Source organism: Meleagris gallopavo, chromosome 5 (genome assembly GCF_000146605.3).
Source record: "Meleagris gallopavo isolate NT-WF06-2002-E0010 breed Aviagen turkey brand Nicholas breeding stock chromosome 5, Turkey_5.1, whole genome shotgun sequence".
NCBI lineage: Eukaryota > Metazoa > Chordata > Aves > Galliformes > Phasianidae > Meleagris > Meleagris gallopavo.
In genome coordinates, this window is record NC_015015.2 from 36,730,317 (window position 1) to 36,748,798 (window position 18,482).

General features: G+C 40.1%; 1 protein-coding gene across 1 annotated transcript; it reads right to left on the minus strand.

Annotated features, from left to right (window-relative positions):
- Window positions 1-1,329: 1,329 nt before the first annotated feature.
- On the minus strand, window positions 1,330-18,480 carry FBXO33 (F-box protein 33; the record flags this gene model as incomplete). Its single annotated transcript, XM_010711754.1, has 4 exons — window positions 1,330-3,329; window positions 7,179-7,864; window positions 12,563-12,673; window positions 18,446-18,480. Coding segments are annotated over 4 exons (1,104 nt in total), but the record flags the coding sequence as incomplete, so codon positions are not given.
- Between the last annotated feature and the right edge of the window lie 2 nt (window positions 18,481-18,482).

Here is an 18,482-nt window from a genome sequence, read left to right on the forward strand (position 1 = left end):
AATTCAACCTGGAACACAAACCATATCCAGATATTAGACTTCAAGCTGAAAGAGGAATCGCATCTGAAGTACTAACAGCATAGTGCTTCATAGTACCTCACTGTAGTACTAACCTCCATAGAGACAGCCCATTTTCAGCATAGTGAAAGGACTGCACACCTCTCTACCCCTGACAAGTGGCCAGACTCTCCTGCCCCTTACCTTACAACATTACACTAATTAAAAACAAATCAGAAAATAGGTTAGACTACAAACATCAAAGTAATGAAGCTAAACAAGTCCCATCTGCAGTAAATAATGCAGCTATGCACAGAAACACTGTAGTCTGCAGAGAAAAAATTAACTTTCTGCAACTTTGTTTAAACCAGAGGACACAACATCTTCAGCAATTTGCATGGGAGCTGCCAGAAATCCTTCTATCACTTTGCAACCAGCTTTAAGGCCCAGGTGATGCTGAACATCCCTATCAGATGTAACTGCTACAGAAACCTCCCCTGTGAGGCTGAGCCCCAAAAGTCCCCATGACTATGTCCTGATATTCACTTTACTGGAAAATTAAAAGCTATAGTCATATTTATCTACATCTTATTATCCACAGCAAAATCTATTTCTCTCTCCAGCAAATTGTTAAATGCTCTTGCTTGCCGGAGCTACAAGATCTAGGACAGTGCTCAACCAACAAGCAGTGCAGTCCTCATGCCTGGTAGTGGTTTGGGCTGTGACAAAACGAAATCCAGAAGCTCAAACCAAACCCGTGCTTGGCACGCACACACTGAACAGCCACTCCAACAATTCTCACAGCACAGTCAGCCGCTGCAGGGCATGGCAGCTCCACCAGCTTATCAGACATCTGCAGTTTTCATTCAGAATACACAGCTACGTACTCTGAGTGCGGATAAAATGTCAACCGAAGCATTGTGGGTATTCATAATCTATTTAATAGTGGGACACCAAAAAGAGTACTACACATTTTTCTAGATCACATTAGATTTTGATTTAAGCAATCGCAACGGATGCAGGAATTTCTCAAAATTGTCTTCTATATTCTACAATCCACAGTTTACTGTATCAGTCTAGTAAGTCATATCGTGATATATTGTTTGTGCTAACTGGTCTGGTAGTCTGAGCTTCAGCAAAGCATCCTTCCCCTCCCCTCCAAAAACATTGACAAAATTCAGCCAAGTAAAAGAAACTGCTGTATGACATTTTAGACTCTTTCATTGACCTAAACACAATGGGAGCTACCAGTTATACACAGCTTATGAATGATCGTTGCATTTTAAGTCTAGAAATTCTCATGCTGATACAATAAAATATTTTATACAGTGATCAATTTTTAATGCTTTATTTATTGATTAAAAGAATATACATTTAACATAAACCATACAACATCAGTCATCAATTCAAACACTCAGCTGGTTTCCTTACATTTTCTGTCAGGAGTTTATTTTTTAATCTGATCACATTTATAAGATAAAATCTCACCACATCTGGCATATACACACACTGTGCCAGTGGATTCACTCTACTGATGTACATATAAAATCCGCATGGTATGTGCTCACTGGAGACAAAACAGCGCACACCTGTCAAAAGGTCATTTTAATATAAGATGGTAAAACCATTTGTAAAACACATATAAACTTTTTCCATAAATAGAATCATATCTGGACATCTGTTGCATAAATTGTGTTTTCCAAAGCTTACAATATAGCAGCCAGGTCTCAGCACTGCTGGGCACCCACGTTGGCCACTTACTTTATTATTGCAGACTGTCCTTTAAACATTAAATGCACAACATTCGTACCACTTAAAACTGGGGTCAGGTGGAAGTCTCACAGAGACCACGTCTGTACCGCGGTTGCCCTGAAACAGTTAAATCGGCTTTTAAAGCCTCTCAGATATAACAAGATTTTAAAACATACTTCATGGAATGTTCTTCATGCATCGTAGCAGCTCATACCTGTGATAGAACAAGCTTTGTATTTGTTTCCTTTCCTTCCTTTACATTCACTATTCACAGTGAAACAGGTGCATGTTTGTTAAGAGTTCTGAGGTTGCTGACTGAGCCACAGCACAGCTGTGTACCACAGGTCGAAATTCGACCTTATATATTACAATCTAGCAGTATCTGGCTGGCCAGAAGCTGGCCTGCCCCTGCCAGCATGTGGGCACTTCTTCGTTTTTAATCTATTCTTTGGCAGCTGACACAGGCGCTGACAGAGAAAATCCAGTGACTTAGTTGCTAGGGATTTCACGACTAATGTTTGTTTGCAGGTGTATACCTTTATACTGAAGCCTTTACTGTTATGCTTCTACCTCATCGGAGTGCACTTTCTTGTTTTTCTCTCTTAAACTTTGGCCCAAAGCTAACTTCTGAGGAACACGACAGAAGATGAGAATAAACTAGGAGGAGTTTACACAAAGAACTCGAAACACCACGGAGCATGGAGTGAATCTGCAAGTACGGGTATCTGAAAAGCGAGTGTTTCGCAGCACTGCTTGATAGCCAAGGAGAACTGGGATTGGTAGCAGGGCATGCTTCAGAACCAGCATGTGAAATGAAGCAAGGCGAGAGTCTAACGACGAACAGCCCTGGATAGACCTCTCTTCCTTTTAAGCCTATTAAGTAGCATGCTACCAGATTAAGCAAACAATGACAGCATAGAAATCCACTGGGCTATGGATATGGATATCAAAAACAGCTGGCTCCTGAGCACAGAACTCCGATATAATAGCAAAAATAATTCAAAATGCAGTTACTCAATAAAAATAAAGTTAGCCGGCAACCTCAGACAGCCTTTGGCTGCATCTCTGTAAGGTTTGGTAGACAAGTCCATTAACCGTGAAAACCCTAAACACTGCCACTTTCAGCTTCTAAACCAATACCCGACTACGTTCTTTGATCAAGAAGTAGAATACACATATGTAATTCTATATAGCTAATACTGATTAAACACAGCACAAAAGGGGTTAATTCACGCTACTGAAAATAAAAAAAAAAAACATAATAGGACCCTACTTGCATATGTAACCACAGGAACTGTAAATAAGGAGCTAAATGCCTTCACTGAAGCTTTGCATCTCTCTGTAAAAATGACGAGTTGGCTCAGTGAAGACACTGAGCAGCTCTATGTCCATGACTGCATGCCAAGGTCGACCCAATCCGAGAGATACTTGCTCAATGAGATTATGTACTGGATCCACGTCCTGGTCGGCCAGCTCTCCTTGGTCAAAATCAATGCTTTCCTCTGTGACTTCCAGCACTTTCAGATCAGAGCCACGAAGACGAGCAATTGCAATGAGATTGTGAGCCCAAACTGTGTAACCTATGGGGGGGAAAAAAAAGTGCTCTGTAATTTTGCAGTAAGGCATTTCTTATGGAAGTATTTACTGTCGGATCATCTTAAAATCCTTCCCAACTTACTTTGTCATCTTGTGTCTGGCAGAATTCCCCTCCCAATTTCTGCTTTGGTTGCAAGTAGGAAAGTTCAATTTTACATTTAGAATAAGGAAATATCAAAATAATTTCAGTTAGTTCCAAGTTTTTCTATATTGAATTGTTTCACTGTTTGTATCAACTTCTTTGGTACAGGTTAAGTTGTAACTACAATATCAAACCTTCTGTCACCTACTTAGAAATAAATCCCATCAAAGAAGCAACTGATCAACTAGTTAAAGTGGATACATAAAAGGACTATTTTAAAACTGTGTTTTTGCTAGGAAAGAAAACTGGAGTTAGCTTTTATTGCCTTAGAGGTAAACTTGATGAAAAATAAACAGAACAGAAGCCTCTCCAGGAAGCAGGTCCCACCACTGTAAAAAAAAAAACAAAAAAAAAAACCTACATATATCTTTTTATTCTACGTGAGATTAAACGTAATTATAAAGCTTCCCTCTCTTCCAATTACTGTGTATTAGCATCCCTCTCTCAAAACACTCAATCTGCAGTTACCTGCTAGTTTTTTGTATCTTGGCTAAGCTCTTCCTTGTCCAGGTGCAAAACGCAGTATTTGGGAACTTCCCTTTTTTGAAAGCTCTGCAAGTCAGCCCTTCCATTGCAAAACAAAAAGGCTCATTTCTGCCTTCACCATCATCATTCTCCCAAGTGCCTCCTGGGGAAATGCACGCTTAGAGTCTAAGTAAAGCTGCCGTCTGTGCAGTATCAGAACTGGGAAAGCATGCTGCTGAAGGAATAACAACCAGCCATGGTCTGGTCTTCAGCAAGGCAATCAGCATGCTCTACATCGTAAACTATCAAGACAGCTGATTAAAGAATGAGAAAAACTGTAATGAGAAATTAAAGAAAGGAGAAATTTTCATGCATATTTTTCTTCCCAACTTTTTGTCTGTAAAGTCTCCAACAAATATTTTGCTCAAAGTACTTTTTGAACAAGGAACCCCACAAAGATGTCTTTGGCTCATTTCTAGGACATCAACCATTTAGAATGCATGAACTCCTGCAATTCTCATCTGCTGAGGCTTTACTTGCAGGCACAAGAGAATCAAAAGATAATGCTGTCAGTGAGGCTGTAGGACATCAAACCCAATGGAAAATTGCACCTCTCTGACCTACACTCCTCTCAGGCTTTGAAGGAGCTCACAACACCTTCAGTTATTTTGATGGTAAAGAAAGGTAATGGAAAAAAAAAAAAGCCTTGAGAGAACAAGAATAAAAGGGGCAATAGTTGTGGTTGAGTCCCCTGTGCCACTCCTGGGGCTCAGGTACATGGCTTTTGCTGTAACTTTTCACTGCCAGATTTTTTTTTTTTCCAGTTAATCTTATTTAAATCTTCCTTTCAAAACTTTTGCCTCAAGTTTCTCAGGAACTTTCCAGCAGCAAAGAAGCCTCTGCTCAGCTGAAGTATTTCAGAGGTAACAAGGAAGAATCACTTCCTCACAAGTATCAAACACACCATGAACAGCACTGCAGTTTTCCCTTGCTGGTGCAAATGTCAGCTTTAGCTTTGCTCTGACAAGGAATAACACTGCGGATTACATAGGTAATACAGCATATTTACAGCACAGAATATCTCAGAGCTCCACATGAAGTGCCTTTCTTTTAAATTAAGGATTTCAGGCCCTAGGGATGGCCAGATCATACCACTGTCTATCCTACCATCCCCATCTCCAAAGACAACATACTCCTCACACCATTCCTACATGCTGCCAGCAGCAGTTAAGATCCTTGGCTTGGCTCTCCTCTGCTCCTAATGATGCCACCTTGGAGGGACGATGATACAACTTCACACAGATGTCAGAAAAGGCTCCCGAGGTATCCAAGAAAGAGAGACCTTCGGACACGTTCTCCCTCCCTCCTTTTGTCAGTGCCACATGGCAGCCAAAGCTAAGCACGGATCAAAGACTTTTTTAGAGCAAACTAAAAGCAGAAGAGCGAAAATCTCTGAAAAAATATTAGAAACTGAAGAATAATTGCTTCTCATCTAATGAAAAGGAACCCATGCACTTACAATTGAGCCAATCATGTCTCCTCAAACAAATATAGCTTTTTTTTTTAAGTTTTCTTTCCTAAAGGAAGCTTGATAGCATCACAAGAAACGTAGCAAGTAGCACAAGAAACCATTATTAGATAAATCTCAAAGAAAAAAAAAAAGCAAGCATGAGAATAAAATGCTATACTGAAGCACCACAGCATTCTAGATCTTTCTTCCTAGCCATATTCTTCTCAGTGTCACCACTCAAGAAGAAAAATGCTTATACTACAGTAACAGAGAAGTCCTACTCACAACTTAAAAAAGTAAAAATAAGAGTTAAGAAAATTAGTAGTAACTTTCGGCAGCTTAGCTAACTTTGTCTACAAAAAGGAGAGAGAAGAAAGGGAAATGAATCTGAATTTCAACATCAGTGTGTGGTGGATGTTTGGCCATTCTCTCTCTCAGGCATACAAAAATCCCCACAGAAGATGCAGTAACAATCCTTTGATACAAGAACTGTAAAACATGTCTGCCTTCCCAACACTCTGCACAGAGTAATATATTGTGCACTGAAAACAGGTGACACACTAGCTTATATTCAGGTATTTTATCATCTTTTTGAATTCAAATAATATATTAGGAGATTTTCCTGTTGTAGGAAGGTAAATGGCTTTTATTTATTTATTCTAAAAAGCCCTGAAACTTCAATTTAGTTTTAGAGAAACTGCTAAAATCCACCTTTACTGAGTGGTATGGTCATTTGCCAATCTGTGAAACTATAAGGGGAGGATACAGCAGGACTTTCTGACTTCAGCTGAGATCTGAATGTACCACTTTTGCTGCTGAAGATGTCTCCTGTTTGTGCTGAGTAACTGGAGATTTATTTCTGCAAGCTGCCTGAGGAAATGGCCATTCATTCTTACGTAACAGAACAGAGTCATCCCTTAACTCCTTCATGCATCAGCAAGCTTGCTCTTTGTAAGCCACTTCCAGCACAAACCAAAACAACCACTCTGCACTGTTTCAGTTTCAGGTACCTTAAAAATGCGCCAAATGATTCTAACTTCTAATAGAGCTGAATGTAAGCATGCACTTCTTTTTGATTTACAATTACACAGCAAAAAGGTGAGGTAAACCTAGTTATAGTATTACCATTGAAATCAATGCACTCAGAAAGGTAACCTCTTCCACATTATATTTTTCTCCCCCACTCTTCAAGTAGAGAGGTCTCAAATTTTGCACACCACCTTCATCTGCTGCCGAAGTGTTACCAAGCTGGTAACAGACTTCCTTCCCCTCAGTCACCAGGCATTTAACCTGTGTTACTCACACAAACAGGAAGTACAATCATCTAATCTTAACAGCCTATGACCTCATGGCACACACAGCAAGCCTCCGTGTGCTCTGTGTACAAGCAGTATTCATATACCCAGCCACATGAAAGAAACCTGCACTGTGCCTCCTGGAACGCTCAGATCTTAGTACTCGATTCTGTGAGCAGTCACAAAATCCTATGTGATCTCTCATCCAAATTTAGTAAGCTACAAGTATATTTAAGACAAGTAAACAAACAAATTTCCTATTTTCAAACATGAAAATACCAGTATGAAGTACAACAGCTTGTATAGTGACCACACAGCAGACTCTTGAACATGGCTCTTACTGAAGCTCATTACAGTTAGAAAAGCTGAAATGTTCTGAGTATTTCAGTCACATACCGTGCTCACACAACATATTACCTACCATGAACAGCTAGGAGAGAGAGCCTCGTGCACCTCCAGGCTAATAAGACAAGTGGATCTTCGTTCCGGTTGTCACTAAGATCTGGGAAGCCAGACATATCTATCACATCATTCATTAGTATAAAATGAGTGAGGAACTTATCATACTGCCTGGATATGAGGTCAACAACAGCTCCAGAAACACAAGTGATGTAGCTGTCGAAATGAATCCTCTCTAGGGGAATACTGGGCTTAAGAATCCTTAACATATCATCGCTCTTTACATCAAAAGCCATGATATAGACCCGAAGATTAGTGCTGTTGCGCGTCAGCGCCTTCCAATTCTCATCTTCTGGCATACTGTCCAATGACTTGTGCATTATGGAAACGCTGTGGACCAGGAGAGACAGTCGATGCAAAGGCACATGGTTGCTGTCAGCCAGGACTCTTGCCATTTCAGCCGTAAAATCACAGAAATCCAAAGCAAGCGAACGCAGATTCACGAAGCGCTCCAATTCAACTGCAGTAATGAGAGTGGTGTTACCAGGGATGTGGTTGTCCAATAAGCTCAGATGTTCCATGGTGTTGGCTATGGGGTTTGATAAGGACGACAATGATGTGGGAGTTACTATTTGCAGCATAAACCCACAGGACAGCCATTTCAATTGCCTGCTGTTGCCTAGTATCTCTTCAAACAGCTGTTGAATTCTGTAAGTAAACAAAACAGATAATGATGCTGTTAAACATGGTTTAGTGTTACCAATTGCATATCAGTCTACTTTTTTTCCCCCATTAAAGAATTGTTCCTCTTTTTATTTATGGCCTTATCCTAAAGGTGCTACCATCAGTTCAGTGGCAATTACAAAGGTTAGAACACAACATACTGCTGACATCCTGCTGCACTTCCACCTTCACTGCACTTCAAATGTTTGAATGATAAACTATCCTGATAAAAAAAAAAAAAAACAAAGCACTTCATCTTTCAATTGCAGTGCTGCACTATGAATCTTCATTTCATACTTCTCAGCATGTATCCTAGCACATGCTAGCACCTTCCCACAACTGCATTAAGGTTATGCAAATAAGAAAACCTGTAATGTTTTTAAAAGCAATAACCATGTTTTTAAAAACAGCTTCTCATATTTGTTAGCCAGCCTCTCAAAAACTGCAAATTAAAATGGACTAAAAGTCATTTTCATTGAAAAGTTGGAGAAACTTAACTTTCATACATGTTAGAATAATCTGAATCCTATTGCTTGATTTCCCCCATTGAAGGGTAAAGAACAAACACATGATATTCTTGAAATAATTCTGAATATACAGCTGACTAGATTTTTGAGTGTCCACAGCTTGACACATTACAGGAGTAGCTTGGACCTGGTGACATTTTGATCCCAGATCACCAGTGGGAGGCAATTCTAGCACCATCACAGTCTCATGTGATGTACAGCACTGTATGATTATTACACACTTCCTCTTATGCATCCCACCTCTCCTATCTGATTAAGTTACTTTAAAAGCAAAAATGTTCTTTAAGTTAGATATGTAATCAAAAAAGGTATTTTAAGGTAAGATTTAAATACCAAATACCAATACTACAGTCCTACCAACTTCCTCAAAAAAAATAGTTTTCCAGTCCTCATCTCACAGCTGTTAGGGATCCAAATGATCTCTCTCTGCCCAAAGAACGTGTTCAGTGAGCATACACATACCTGGGTGCAAATATAGATGAGTCTAATCTCAAATCTCAGTCAGCTCTAAGGCAAAATCAGCACTTAAGGGAAGCAACTGAACTAGGCTATGACAGGCTGAGACTTGAAGAAATACGGTAAATTCCTCCAGTAGGAACCTACTAGGAATCTTTGTGCCTCCAATCAAGCAATGTTTTCCACAGACCTCTTTTTCCTTTTTTGTTGAATAGCACATACAAACATTCACATCTATGCTCAAAAACAATGCTACGAAGTTATTATTCTTATCCCCATATCTATAATCAAGATAACATCCAGGCAAATCTAAAGGCTCCATATCCTGATGACAGCAGAAAACACAAACACCATAAAAAGAGGGAAGAGAACAAGGGAGACACAGAGTCATGCTTCTCAGAGATTTTCCCCTTTCTAAAAGCTTTCAGCTCTCACCTCCTGAGCCAGAGGTGGCTTCCTGTCTGCAGTAACCCTCGGGGGCCTCACTTCCAGCAACCTGCCTAGATTCCTCTTTGAGCCAACCCTTCGCAACTGTAACATCCAACTACAAAGAACTCTGCAGTACTATCCCCCTTTTTTCTCGCTTTCACTTGACCTGCCATCTTGTCACATAATCCTCATGTTTAAGAAAATTAACAGACCAATCCTCATTTATCCTCCTCCCTGTCTGTATGTGCTTTCCTCCCCAGTGCCATCACAGTACCTAGGAAAGACACAACATTTACAGCAATGGTAGCCTTTGCTCTGCAACAGTCCAAGCAATACTAGTGCTTGTAACAATTTACAGAATAATTCACAAGATGACAAATCAATTTTGACATGCTCTGTCAAATACTACTATCCATACCTCACTGCACTGAAGTTTTGTTTAAGTTGTGCTTCTGATAAGGTAGGCTTACAAGAGTGCTGCTCTAGTACTCACAGAACTGGAAAGTGATACTGATTTAATGCTATGTAACTTTGTATTTAAGTATTTATACACGTATTTAGATTCATGCTGATGGGTTACCCATCCATATGTCCTAAGAAAACTTTCCAGACCCTTTCCTCTAGTTCTTTGCCAATTTAATAATAATAATAAAAAAAAGAGATCCAGCACTGCAATATATACTTAGCAATGACTGCTTTGGGCTTGCTTTAAATGCCTGTTTTATATGAGGACAGACAGGAAGAACAATAAAAACCGTAGGCTCTTAGTTTAACATATTTCAAATACATCTTTCCATCCCCTAATAAGGGTTTATTCCACCCCTGTAAATTCTTACACGCATACTATTTTTCATAAGCAGACTGCATCTAATTGGGTTTGCAAAAACAGTTTGAATTGTGTCTAATTTCTAGAATACATTAAGTGAATTCTTGGAAATTAGCACCTACTTTATAACCATACTTCAACTGCATACTATGTTGTATGAAATTCATCCTAACATGCACATGACTATCTTAAAGCTCGTTTATAAAATGTAATTGTAAGCATGGTTTCAAACACAAACACGAAATATAGTCAAAGCCCAGCATATGCAAGAAAGCAATTTAAAACAGTGATATCTCAACAAGCATATTTAGTTTTGCTCCCAGTGAAGAGCAAAGAAGGGGATGCTCCCCATCAACCTACAACTGCTGGTACAGAAAAGCATTGGTGGCCCTGGACAGGAAGTAAACCTAATAACAAGACCTATATGGAGCTCATTTGTTTAAAAACTATATCAGTCAACATGTTCTGTTTAATGCAAGAGGCTGAACTGGTTCTTTTGGAAACAAAACTATCTGAAACACATGGAACAACCACAGAAAGCAGATTTCAGAAAGCAAATATTTTAAACTGCCTTTGCTTTGCTCTGCTCAAGACAAATGCATTCTTTACAGTGAGCTTTCACATAGTGACGAACCGAGCTCTAAGGAGAATTTTAGAAAGTATCCAGGGACACACAGGCAATACAGAAAAAAGCAGGCATTATAAACCCATTTACTATATGTGCTGACCACTGCAAGGCAAGGATTTTGGAAATGTAACCCAAGGCCCCCTCTTGCACCAGAGCAACCATTAAACTTTACTGGGGAACGGCCTAATGGCTGTGCCAGCTGAGATTCCACCCAAGGTCTGTTACGTGCAGTTCAATGCTATGGTCTTGAGGAAGTGTCATGTTTTTTCTCTAACTGTTTGAATTGTAGGAAGTTCCCAAAAGAGACAGTAACATTTACCACCACACAGGTTCCAAAATCTGCAGCCACCATTAACACTGTCTCCATAGGTTGCTCAATATCTTTCAGTGTTAGTTATTTGCATCCATGTTTTGCATCCACTTAACTGATGCAAACATCCAAACACATGCAAAAGGCAAGACTACAAAGACAAAGATTTACTTCCTGAAGTATGCTGTTAGTGCTGATGATCCACTGCCAACTTTCATCTAATTTAAAAAAGAACCAAGAGGTTCCAAACACACTGCTTTAATTCATAAAACAGAAAAGAGGTAGCATTTCTTTCCTCATTCCAAAACATGCTAAGGTCAGTATCTATGTGAAAGACTGATTTCAGTGTAGATAATAAATTAGTTTTGAATTGTTTATGGCTACAAAGTATGCACAGCAATTTTTGTTATTTGTTCAAAGAAATATTTAACTTATGCTCAGCTGAGTAAACACCTGCTTAGATGGCTCTCTTTAAGCCTCAGGACAATGATTTTATTGCGTATTTGTTTTCACAAAAGATAAGAAAAGGGCTTTTTACCTGCAGACAGTACATACACTGAACAGGAGCTTAAACTACTCTGAATTCTGCATTCTAAGCATAACAGGGTAAGAAAAATCCACATCTGTATGTGCTCTGATGTGCAATTTAAGTCAGGACCAAGCATTTAGTTGGTAGTTGCACTCTCATATATACACTGATCTGATAATATATCCATACTAGTTCTAAAACCATTTTAAATAAACAGTAAAGATCTTGAATAGCTATACTTATTCTCAAGCTACCCAGACGATGTTTACACTGACACAAATTAAAATGATGGTATTCAAGTTTTATCTATATGGAAAGTTTCAGCAGAACTAATGAACTATTTAACTTAGCATAACTCCTCTGGGATAACTGATTCCAGATGTCAGTAGCTTTTAAATTTGTCTTTCACCATTTCCAAAGAGCACAAACCAGGTATTTTGATTATATGCATTCAGAGACTGTACAGCAGTGTAATTATGGCAAGCTAAAATACACCTCTGAGACTAAACAAGCACACTGTGAGCTAAGATCTTACAGAAATCCTACAAATACCTAACCTAGTTTTGAGATATAACTTAAAATAAGTTCTTGGTGATTATGTCCTCTTTTAAGTTCAACAAGAATTGAGGACATACAGCTAGTAAATACATCAGATCAGATCACCTCCTTGTATATTTTTTTCCATGTATAGCAACAGTAAATGTACTGGTAAAAGATTCCTGTCCCTCCTCTTGTTTTAACAGGAAGTTGTTTCTGGAGCACAATATAAAAATGAAAGAACGGATTCCCACCTAAAAGAAGACCACAAAACCTGAGTATTTCATGCAAGTACTAGAAATAAAACAAAAAATTCAACTGAAGAATTTTGTTTCTCCCCCAATAAAAAAAACCTGAAGGTTTCTCAGTCACCTATTTCAGACATGAAAAACTGTTAAATATTGTTTTAACATATTTGACAGTTTACAAAATACAACTTACTGCTTAATCTTTTTGCCATCGGGGTCAACCTTGCCGAGGTATGTATTTGATATACTTCCATGTTGCTGCAGAATGCTTATATCCCCAAAGAGACTTAACTTCTGGAGGTTCCTGCAATGACAAAACAAAAAGGGATCTGTACACAAAACAAAAAACACTGTAAGGAAACACTCTGGATAAGACAAAAACAGGCAGTAAGAATACAATGTTATACGGAACACGTAAACTCTTCTGGGAAGCATCCTCCTGTCCTGCAGTACAGGCAGGTTGGGAGCTAAACAGAGTGAGACCGAAGCATAGAGGGGAGGAGGGATGTACAAACTGGTGATTCTAGCTGTAAAGCAAGCGTCAGCTTCCAGTGAGCACAGAGGCCACCACCATAAAGCCAACCTCCCGCAGTACTTTCACGTTCTCTTTAATTCTTGGAACGTGGGCACATAATGTCACAGGTGAAAACATCAACTATCTATTCCTTTTCAAATGTAATGCAGTGTTCAAAGCACAAACAGAATACAACTGTGAGAAGCCTTTCCTGAACACTCCGGTATTGCAGCCAGGTTACGAACGGGGGGCCCAAATATGCAGCAGCTGAGGCAGCACAAGCTTCTGATGGAAGCTGAGCAAAAGATCCCAACAATCCCAGTCAGTGTTTGATTTCTGTTACATCGAAGTAGTGGAAGCTGTTCTGACATCAGTCAGCAGAAGAGGATTATTTGTCCATTGTGACACAATTTAAATTTTCAGAAGTAATACCTAAAAAGTGAAGGACAACCCTCTAGTTTTATGCTTGACTTGTCTTAGTGTGTTAGACAGACAGACAGGCAGGTTCCCATTCCCCACTACAGTTCACTCCTGTGACTTGCATCTTTCCTATGCCTTGAAAAAGATCAAGCAGAAGTTATGCAAATGACAGCGGTTTCAGAGCAGCTGTTTGCAGTATTTCTTTTCAGGGTGGTGTTGTTGCATTTTTCTAACTGACAAAGGATCTTTCTGGTTGTTTTTGAATTTATTTATACACATGGTAAGTTAGATTTACTTCCAAACATTCAAGGAATAGTTTGCACTTGGAAATGAACACAGCAAAATCGCAAATGGCTGTGAGAGTAAAATTCATCTTTAACAGCAGATGCCAATTAACTGGCAGCTGACAATTCAGGAAGTCAGAGAAATCCTTACTTCTGCTGGCTTACTAGTCATACACTAATACTACAGATCAGCTTTTAGGAAAACACAATACAGTCACGAAGCTCAGAGCCTAGGGAAGCTCTGGTGTGTTATCTACCTCCACAGGATGAGCAGAAGGTGACAAGGAGTCAAGGTTTTAGCTTTTTAAGTCTGAACCTAATAGGTATCCACTGCAAATAATTATGGACCTGTTTAAAGTTCCTGCATTAAATAACCACAGATCTGCTTGCTGAAATCGAGCCACTGTCACACCTCTTACTTTTCTTCTATGGGTGACTGAATGACTTTAAAAGCTCCATATCAAGTCAAATATCAAAGCAAAGCACCTAGATTTTACAGCCATTTCAGAAATTAAAACACACTAAATTATTAGAAATACAGGACTACTGTAATGATGGTATTTAAACATAACCGAGCCCTGTCCACATGCATAATATTCACAAATCTAAGTCAAGGCCTGATCATACTGAAGAGTAAGTACGGCAGGGCAATCTTAAGACTGTGGCAACACCACAGAGTATTCTGCGCTCTTCGGTCTCCCACAGATTTTGAGGAAAGCCTGGTACAGCAGCAAAGTCAGCAGAAACATCCACCAGGTGTGAGAGGCAGCCTTCACAGCCCATATTCTAATTATACAATCATAATCTTCCGATCTCAGTGACTTCATTCTGAAAGTTAAGACAAAATGCAATCTTCCGAACAATTCTGATTCACCTGCACATTCACATCACATACAGATCTTGTTCAGCGCTACTCAGACCCCAGTGACTACTACTGCAGTGTTAATTTCAGAGCCTATAAGCAGCAAGACTTACAAAACACCATTTGCAAGTACCTCACACAGTTTGCCTCCATTTGTTTCACTGCCATTCTACGCACTATAGAGACACGGTTAAAGCTTTCCACCTTAAAATTTAAGCGGCGAAAACATCCCATTACTCTTCCACTCACAGCACAGTTACAACCATCAAAAAATGTGACCACAGTTCCATTCAGTATTAGATCTCTGTCACTACTGTAGAACAATATAATCTCCATGGCATCTGGCTCACCTCTCACCCTTACTCCGCTGGATTAGTAAAGCCACTGCTATTTAAATAAAATAATTTAGGAGTTAACTGTCCTCTTTTGATGAATTAATACTATGTATACTACAAATGCACACAGCTTGGAAAGAACATTCTCTTTTGGATTTAGTATTTGTTTGTCATATAATAGCTATGTGTATTCCACTAGCTCAGAAAGTATACTAAAAGTAATATGCTTCTTGCTATGTTCTATCTTCAGTGTCGGTGCGTCTTTTTGAACATCCATCCTCCATTCTGCAATACAAAAAAGAAAATCCCAATGGACTTACATTCAGCAGGAACAAAGTGGTAAGGCACGCACTGTCCTACTAGATTCCTGGTTTTTTTGGTTGTTTAGGGTTTATTTTGTCGTTGCCAGCTGCTCACTACAGTTAATAGAAGAGAGTTCTTAGAAAGCCTCAAATACAGACACAGTCTACTCCTTTGAACGATTCACAAATGTTTGGCAACTCCAAAGCAGGTACCTGCCCTGAGACACCTCAGTTTACTATAATCTTCATTTTTGTTTCACAGTAAAGATCAAACAAGGACTGCTTATTAGCTCCGGTCCATACCAAAAAGACTTGCACAGAGCACCACCCTCCTTCCTGCCTCCCAGAACTTATGTTTTCAAAGAGCAGCATGTGATGGTGCAGATGGTGAAAATCCCTGAAGAACCCCTAGGAAACAACTCGCCCCTCTTGATATTGTTGCATGATGCCACCCCCTACATCTTATTTTTAATTACGAAGTAGAATATCATCAGTTTAAATACTGCACTTCGAGTTTGCTTCATTTGCTGTCAAACAACTGGAAAAGTTACAAATCACTACAGACATCACTTCAGTACTTTCTTTTTTTTAAGAAATTACAGAATTTCAGAGCTCCTCCTCTTGGTTTCAATGCCAAGAAAGTGGTATTTTGGAGTAATGCACTCTCACTCACAGAATGAGAGCTGTGTTGGCCTGAGCTCTGCCTCAAAAACCAGACAGACCTTGAACATACCTCTGTGGATACTGACCACCAGCAACAATACCTACCGGAATGCTATCAGGGATTTCTAGTTATGCATCTGCAACCTCCTTAGTTCTATCAGAATTACCAAAGATTGCTTCAAAATACTTTTCCAGAGACTTAACAGAAAATACTTTATTTGCATGAAAGCACACCATCGTTCTCCTGTACTCAAGAGGACATCCAGAAGTTGCACTATTAGTCCTTCTGTTTGTCTTTTCTTAAGTCCTGCAGTATTATAAATCCTCAAGGAATTCCATTTAAAGAACTTTTTTTTTTCCTGAAAGGAGGAAGTTGTTGCTGTATTGTTTAACAACAGATTTAAACCCTACAACAAGATTACATAGTTAAGAAACAGCATACCATTTTACTAAACTGGATTTCTCCCTCTCTAGCTCTTAAGTGTAAGATGGAAGTCCTTTGGATTTCTCTGCCAAAAAGATATCAGGAGGGCTGACAGGAGCTATGAAAGAATCATCCTGTTTCAAACCCTGCTCCAAAAGGAATGCATTTGCTGCAATTAGTTGCTGGAGAAGTTAAAAACACTGTTCCCTTTATTTTGGAAATTGCAATAGCTATCACGTGTACAAGAACATTCTGCAAGCATAACAAGAAATTATTAATCACCCTTGTGCTACAGATGAGCAAATAGAAGCAGAGAAACAAAGCGACTGACTGCAGTCCTTCTACCGATAAAATGAAGCACTGAGGAGATGACAATGGTTCCAGTTTAGAGGTAAGCTAAGAAGAAGAACCAAGCAGCAACTTAGCTCACATTAACGTTCCTTTCCATCTCATTTCTATCTTAAAGCTTCACTTAAAAGATCTAAAGACAACAACGTTCTACGTGCCAACAAACTGATTGAGGATAGTTACTTTTCAAGAACCCCTCCCAAAAAAAGTATCAAAATAAAACCCAAACCTTGCTTACGAGGGAAAAAAAAGCTCTTCCAGAAGTAATTCTGAACGTACATCTTTTCATGTAAATCCCCCACACATGTTTCAGTTGCTCACTGAAAAAAGTCTGCTGTGATAACTAGGTACTATGCATTCCCAGGTCGTATATTTTTCATTCCAAAGTCAAACAGCAGCAGGCAAGTGATTTGGGGAGATCAGGAATATACAGAAATATTAAATGTTATCAAAGATGGTAACTTTTCATCTGTACCTACCACAGAAACTACACTTATATACCAGAGAACAGCCACTCAAGAAATAACTGCTACTACCGAGTGTTTTGATGCAGTCTTCAGCCACATTGTACACACAAAAAAGTGTAAAAAGGACTTCAGAAGGCGGTGTTATTGCACAAGCTGGAGATAACGCCATGAAATCTCCCTTCCAAAAGTGAAGCATACCGAAACCATTCTCATAATGCATTTCACTTTTTTTCCCCAATGAAACTCTCACACAATATCTCCTGCAGCTTCTAACTGTCCACTTAAAACGCTGAAGTCCACCTAGCAGTACTTGTAACAGATTTGATAACCATCAACTGATATCACGTATGATGTCAGCTGAATTTCCCCAAGATTCAAGAGCAAAGTGAAAGCTTCTCCTGAAAGGCAAGAGGAGACCGATTAGGGCAGCTAAACCTGCAGGCTGAGGATTCATAGGGCAAGAAACAAATCAAGATGAAGGTGAGCTGTGACCCACAGGCAGTGTCCAAAAGCACACTTGCGCCTCCAACCGCTGCAGTTCCCCCAGGAAGTACCTGCAGGCATCACAGGGCCTAGGAACCGAAAGCGAGACCTCGCACACTGCGGCTGTGTTCCTCTAATGCCAACCAAGAGCTGAAGCTCTGCTTTCACCACACAAACCAGAGGAGAAGTGAAAGCCTCATGCTGCTTCTTAACTATTTCAGGGTCAGGGCTGGTGACTATACTACGATGCAGCTGCCAATGGTTTTCCAACAACTATCTACAGAAATGCTCTTAAATATTTAGTGTTGGTCGCTTTGCCCCCAGCAGGTGATGCACATTGCTACGCACACAGGTAGGAAAGCACACAGCCACTTACTATCCTGCAGCCTGCACGGCTTCCCAACACACCATGACTTCACTGCACAGTCTGGTTTTCCGACTGGAGACCGTGCATTATGACCTCCGAGTTTTTAAAAGATACAATGTGGGAGTGTTAGCAAGATAAGCAAAGAGAAAGCACGCATTTTCATTTCAGAAGTCCAACCTGAGGAAATTAAGACTCAGAGCTGCTGAAGTCACTGTGAATAAGTGTGCTCTGAACGCATTTTAAGCCCAGAGCATGGGAAAAGGAATCCACTGCTCAAGCAGATCGAGGAATCGGCACACGCCTGAAGCACGTTCACAGTAAGCAATCAGAAAGACCTCCTCCTGCTGAGGCCAGGCCTCGTTCCCGGCTCACAGGGGAACTCCTTGCTGGGGCCGGCGGCCTTCTCAGCGGCTTTTGTGAGGGAGAAACAAAGTCTCGCTCCAGCACTCCGACGCTAACTCCCCTATTAGCTCCCCACACGCACGCAGCCGGGGGAGCCCCGCTGCCCGCCCACTCCGCGCCCCGAGGAGGCCGAGGCGCCCCTGCGGCCTTTGTGTTCCCCGTCGCCGCCTTCCCCGCCCTCCCCTCCCGGCGGCACGCTCGGTACCTGTTGTTGCGGACGCTGCTGAGCACGCACAGCACCA